The sequence below is a fragment of the Mesitornis unicolor genome, unplaced genomic scaffold, assembly GCF_000695765.1.
Source record: "Mesitornis unicolor isolate BGI_N332 unplaced genomic scaffold, ASM69576v1 scaffold30096, whole genome shotgun sequence".
Lineage (NCBI taxonomy): Eukaryota > Metazoa > Chordata > Aves > Mesitornithiformes > Mesitornithidae > Mesitornis > Mesitornis unicolor.
This window is the reverse complement of record NW_010189384.1, coordinates 3,389-9,767: the sequence shown is the minus strand read 5'-3', so window position 1 is coordinate 9,767 and position 6,379 is coordinate 3,389. Positions and strand designations below refer to the sequence as shown.

At 38.0% G+C, this 6,379-nt stretch overlaps 1 protein-coding gene across 1 annotated transcript in view; it reads right to left on the bottom strand.

The window, feature by feature from the left end:
• Nucleotides 1-3,868: 3,868 nt before the first annotated feature.
• NUPL2 (nucleoporin like 2) overlaps nucleotides 3,869-6,379 on the bottom strand; it is a gene marked incomplete at its 5' end in the record, with an annotated part of 5,160 nt that continues 2,649 nt past the window's right edge. The window contains 3 exons of the mRNA XM_010186047.1: nucleotides 3,869-4,434; nucleotides 4,571-4,655; nucleotides 5,028-5,114. Coding sequence (XP_010184349.1) covers nucleotides 3,869-4,434; nucleotides 4,571-4,655; nucleotides 5,028-5,114 — 738 coding nt within the window. The remainder of the gene's footprint in view (nucleotides 4,435-4,570; nucleotides 4,656-5,027; nucleotides 5,115-6,379) is intronic.

The following is a 6,379-nucleotide window of genomic DNA, read 5'->3' as shown; positions in this document are numbered from 1 at the left end:
TGGGAAACTTCCTGACATCTCTGAGGAAGTGCTGCAATATTCTGATTACTAATCAAGATGCCTTAAAAAATCCCACTTCCTCCTTTTTGAGAGGGTACCCTTTCAACAAGGTGGTTACTCCTTGCCACAGCCTCTGCTTTCACCAAGCAGTAATTATTCAGCTCTTAAGTTCCCCCCTAAGTCCTCATTTCCACCTTGCTCTCTGAGGCTCCTCCTACTTGTCACACAACTCTCTGGCAACTGTGTGCTCAGAACCAGGAGCAGCATTACCACAGCTGTAGGGGATTCCTACAGCTCAAACTTGTTTTACTGACCTAAACCACTGCGGCTTCATATCTCACTATGTCGGTACCTTTCAACTCTACAGTTTTCTCTGTCTCTTTGAATACTAGTAGTTTAGATTTTTCCTTCAGCTGCTGGCTTGTATTAGGTCAAATACAATTAGATATTTACTTAAATTGTCTAAATAATATGGCTTTCTTCCTCCCCTATTGTCCAAGTAAATATCAAATCACAGTTTCTCTCTACCCTCTACATTAGGACATGGGAGGTTCACTCACTTGTCAATGGTTGTGACTAATGCTAACCCTAATTGCTGTTACATGAACATCTGACACCTCTTAAATGCCTGTATCAAATGCCTTACTAAAAGCCAGATAATCTGTCTTTAGAATCTCCTCAAATTATTTGTAACCACCAACAAAATAAGTACCTTTGCTTGGTAAGATGCATTATTTCCCCGGCCTGCAAGCACATCCCTAGTGCTCTATCACTTATCAGAACTATAGCAAGTCCATTACCCTATTCCCTTACTGACCAGTACAGCAAATTATCTGGACTCCCACTGTGCCACAGTAAGCTCACATTTCACAAATGTTTTCTTACTTGTCTTTTATCAGTAACTGCATTACATCCTCATTGATTTTCAACTGTCCCTCATTTCAAGTATTTTTTAAATAGATTTCCACCATTTCAGAGTTATCAATCGCACCTCAGTGCTTCTGTATTAATAGGCCTTTTGTATTCCTTTCCCCCCCCCCAGACATGTTTGTGAAAGCTCTTCTTTCCTTATCCTTCTGGCTGTTGTTAATTTATTGTTGTTGATGCCCTTTAGCTTTATTCTCTGAGGCTTAAAACGAGTCAGTTGATTATTTGCAGTCCATCTTCCTCCACCCAATGTAAGGCTGCCTTGCTGCTGCATATACGGAAACTACAGAGCACATGGCTATTAACGATGCTTAACTTTTAAGACAAAATTTTTATGTTTTTCAGGCTTGCTTTGGCTTTTCACCCCCCTCTTCTCTGCTAGTAGCTCACATTTTGAGATCTCCCAATGAAGGAGAAAGGGCAAACTCCTGTTCGATGCTGGGTTGCTTTCTCTGCTGGGGCAGTGGAGGGTTTTTCTCCTGTGTTCAGCCAGTATCGAGCGCTGCTGTCTGAGGATGAATCCATGATCTCTTGGAACCCAAAACTTCATTGTCCAAATTAGTTGTTTGCACCAGACCACAGGAATTTCAGTGACTCATAGATCCTGTTATTTCAAAGTAAGGGAAGCACTTGAAAATATCACGTGGAGCTTGAATGTTCTAGCCTGTTTCACAGACCAAGGTTGTCTACTAATCTACACGTTACACCTCTTTGCTTGGATGTTCACCTCATGATTCCTGTTATAAAACAAGGTATGGTAAGTGAGACCTGTGAGTATGCTGCCATCCTATATGTGTTTTTATATGCCAGACCACAATATCATGACTTTCTGGAGAGCAGCTGTATAGCAAACAAAATAGCAGTTGCAAAAAAAAGGACAAGTTAAGGGAATGAAAGGATTGTAGCTAAAAGGAAGATACCATTTAGCCACCTTTATACTTGAAAGCAACTTTGATATCAACTATACCAAAAGCAGAACAGGCTGAACAGCAAAAAAAATGAAATACAGTGTGAATATTGGGAATGATTGCTTTGATCTACCAACAAATTATTGCTAATTTTCTGCAGCTTAGTTAAGCCCACTACAGCAATACTATTTCCTTGTTCTATCCCATCCTTATCTCTACTTCTGCAGCCAAATACACAGCTTACCCTTTATTAGCTAAGTTGTATCACACTGTTTGCTCCTATTTTTTTAGATGCTTTGAAGCCCATTGGGATGAAGCATCAAGTCTTAGTATCCCTGTAATGGTGACTTTTTTTTATTTGTCTTTTTGAGAGTGAGATGATCTGAAAAAACACATTATGTCAAAAAATTTTGCCAAACGTGAGTTTTTATTTACTGTAATCTAATTTAGGAATACCTTCCTTAACCTTTCTAGTTCTTAATGGCAAGGTGACCTAAGATTTAAATTCCTCTCTCCCCTTAAGTCACTGTAGGCTATTATGATGTTTGAGAACATCTAGCCCCTGTTCTTTTGGGTACAGATAGTAGATTATTCAGATTTTTCATGGCCATAGCCTTTTTTTTTTAAAGCAAAAGCAGTTCTACTTAAAAAAGCACTTGTGCACTTTAGAGCCTTGAAAGCTCTTAGTGCAGCTCAGCAGCAACAGCCTGCTGAGATACTCTGAGAAAGACTGAAGGTTTTAGCTTCTCACTTCACTTCACATGCAAGCTGCTTTCAGCTCTTATGTAGCACAGCAGCAGCACCGAGGTACAGAAGCTCAGAAAATCTTGCAGTGGACTGGTGAAGAAAGACATTTCCACTTCGTCAAGGCAGCTTTGGCATTCATCAGAAGTAGCCTATCCTTAACTGTGACGAAGCATGTTCCTCTCCTTTTTTTGTCATTTAAGAGGATGAGCAATAGGAAAAAAGCACGGGTGACTTCGAAATTATTACTGCTCTAAGACAGAATCATCTACAGTCCTCTAAAACATGCCATGGGATCCTTAAGGTTATCAGCAGGACTTAATTCTGTACCTTAACCCTAAAATATACTCTTGCCATGCTAGAATGCTGCTTTAATATAATTAATAAGAATTATAGGATCTTAAAAAAAAAAAAGCACAAAACCCCCAAACACCTTGTAGTTCTCTGATACAATAAGGTTTGAGAACCACTGAGGCTTCACAATTAGGAAGGGTATATAACAAGTAATAGTACGAGTTCAGCCAGTTATGGAATTCATCTGACATACCACACACACTCGTGTCTGTTTGTTGTTAAATACTACATTTTTACAAGTGAGCTTAACAGTTTTTGTAAAGATGGGGCATTTCTGACTATAGTGATGTAACAGATTTTGGTATGTTTCCAAGTTCCAGTGTCAAAATCTGAGTAACTGGCATAAACGATCCAGAGCTGAGAGACCCCACTTTGAAAAACACATTTCATAAGAATGGCCAATGTATCAGTATTTTGTTTGTGAGTTGCAGGAAGCCTGCACTGGGTCATTAACAAAAAGCAGATGCTTTATTTCATCTACAAAACAAATCATCAGAAAATTCCACATAAGCAGCCCATTACTAGAACATAATATATGCAAGTTTCTGGTACATTTACACTGAGCATGCAGCCTGAGGAACCTGGCTTTTGGCCTACCCATGGCCCATCATCCTCCATGTTATGTAGTCTCACTTTTGACAAAGCCTTTTTAACAGTGTTTACTCAGAATTTCACAGTATAGAATATAAAAGGGAGCTCTAAATTACATTTTCATTAGTTCATTTCTTGGCCATAAAGGGTCCATTCCAAAATAATCAAGAAATTATAAAATACAATGTTTAAATGTTTAAATCTCTAAGTTTATTACTGCAGAAGACTTAGAGATTTAAAAATTAACTCAAATGGAAGTGTTTTATTTCATTACTCAGTCACAAAATTGTGAAGTATCAGAGATGCTACAAAACCACATTATTTCACAATAAACTTAAAAGCTCCTAAACATGCAGAAGTTCTAATGGTGGCGGCTTAAGAGGAATCTTTCCCATCGTAAACTTTTTTGCTTCGAATTGTTTCAACTCTTCAACTGACAATTCGCTCTTTGGTGTAAATAACTTTTCTGATTTAGCATTGTTTGTGACTGTAGAAGACACTGGTGCTACGTTATGCCCAGAGGCACTGGCAGTCTGTCCAAATAAAGTACTTGAATGGGAGGGAGAAGCTGCTGCTGCTGCATTAGAAACTCCAAAGGCTGTAAGCTGAGCAGTGCTTGAAGAGTTCACAGCAGAAGAACTGCCAAACCCTGAAAACCCAGAAGTTCCAAAACCACTGGTTGTTTCAGAAGTCTTAAAGGAGAAGGAGGCTGCAGATGGAGCCGCCTGGCTGGCGAAACCAACAGAATGGGATACGCTAGGAGAGGATGTCACCCCAAACGCAGGAGGATTACTGCCAGCAGAAGAGCTCCCAAAAGCAGGGGCATTTCCAAATGATGCACTGAGGAGACTGGAACTTGGTTTAAAGGAAAAACTGCTAGCACTGTTACTGCTGCTGTTAACAGGAAAGTCTGCAATTAGAAAATTTAGAAAAAACTGTTAGAATGTGCATACCTGTGATCCTAAGGGACTGCTCTATTTTAATAATGCAGAAGAAGAAAAACTCAAGAAAATAGTTAACTGTTGCTTCTGAATGCGGGAACTTACTTGAAAACCCAAAGCTTGATGTCTGCTGTCCTCCAAATCCAAAAGCAGGCAATGGTTGAGTGACCGTACTCTTTAATTCAGATAGCTTAAGAAAATCCAAATACATAAATGAAAATTAGATTCCAAAACAGAGAAATGTCTTTCAATACATACTTGAAGCAAAAATATAGCTGTCCAGTCCAATTTAATACAACTTACACTAAGTTAGATACTGATCACTTTCATCATGATTGCATGCTCTTGCAGCTATGAACAAAATGCTTGAAGGATACACAGTATACTCTGTGAAACACTTGAGAAACACAAACACATTACAATTGACAGATTTTCATCTGCCAGTCAATGGCCTGAACACCTCTTCCAGTTCTTGTTCTCATCTCTTACCTATTTCAGTTAAATTTTTTCATTTAAAAATGACATCAAGAACAGAAACATTTTACCTTTCATTAACACTTACCAAAGCTGCTTTTGTTGATTCATCTGAAGTTTTCAACTGAACCAGCCGATTTTTCCATTGTTTTGCTAACTGTTGGACAGAATCCATCTAAAAAGAGGGGAAAGAAAAGCATGTTATTATTATTGGTAAAGACTTAAACAAAGTTAAATCAGAATAGTCTGACAACTAAACTGAAAGATTTCTAGAATTAGAAAAGAAACTTCATTAACTTTGCTTTCCTGAAACTTCAAGGTGAGAAGCTGACACTTCTGTTATTTAACACAGAATTCCTTTCAATTCCCCTACTATTGCCCTTAAATCAACTTTTTAACTTCATGTAACAATAAGATAAAGAAACATCCTGGGGCTTTCTAAATCTAAGTTCTATCACCATTGGAATTAGGTGCTTGGGGGGTGAGGGGGGAATAAAACTCAAAAACCCAAACCACACTCAAAATATGCAAGTTTTAAGTGTAAGAGAACAAACTTCTTAATTCTTGTTTTATTTCTGGCTTGTTGCCTTATGTTCTCACTCATTAAGCTGAAGCTTCACAATTTGCTTCACCTTCTCCTTATACTCAGAAAAAAATGCCCACTCTCAAAACATGATAATTCACAACGCTTGAGTAGTATCCTTCTAAAATCTTTAGCTTCGCAGAAATTTATTTCCTTAATTTAAATCAGCCCCTTTAATGTGATCCAACAGATTACTGCGCAGAACATAACCAGCAATAAAAAGTAGCCATGTCTATCTAGTAACTGTGATTAAACAAGAAACTAGAACGTCATTAAATAATTTACTCTTCAGGAATTTCAGACCTAAATTTCCTATATTGAAGATTATCAACACACCTTGTTCGAAGCCTGGCCTAACTGAATTTTCCTTAAAAACTAACCAAGTAAAACATACAAAGTTCCAGATGCCTGCAAGAGTGGAATGAGTAATCCTTTTATAAGTAAATGCCTTAATATTTAAAAAGGGTCTGACATCACAATCATCAATAATTCCTTTGTCTAGTCACATGCTGGCAGATCATGTTCCTTGGTATCAGCTTTTATACAACAGACTGGAAAACTCAGATTTTGACCGAGTTTAAGAACAGAAACACATGCTTTGGAAAAGACATGTTGTACTGAAACACTGTGTGAGAGAACTGTATCACACGGTTACTGTCCATACACTGAGACAGACTTTCATGAACTTGCATTCAGTGCTTCACTGCGCCCACAATTTATTTATGTATTTATTTTTAACAGCCAGGCAGAGTGTATCGTTTCATCATTTCAGTTTAATTTTTAAGTGTTTGTGGTTTTGGTTTTTGTTTGTTTTTCAAATATATCTCCCGAGAGGCTGGTGACAACATCCATTCCTG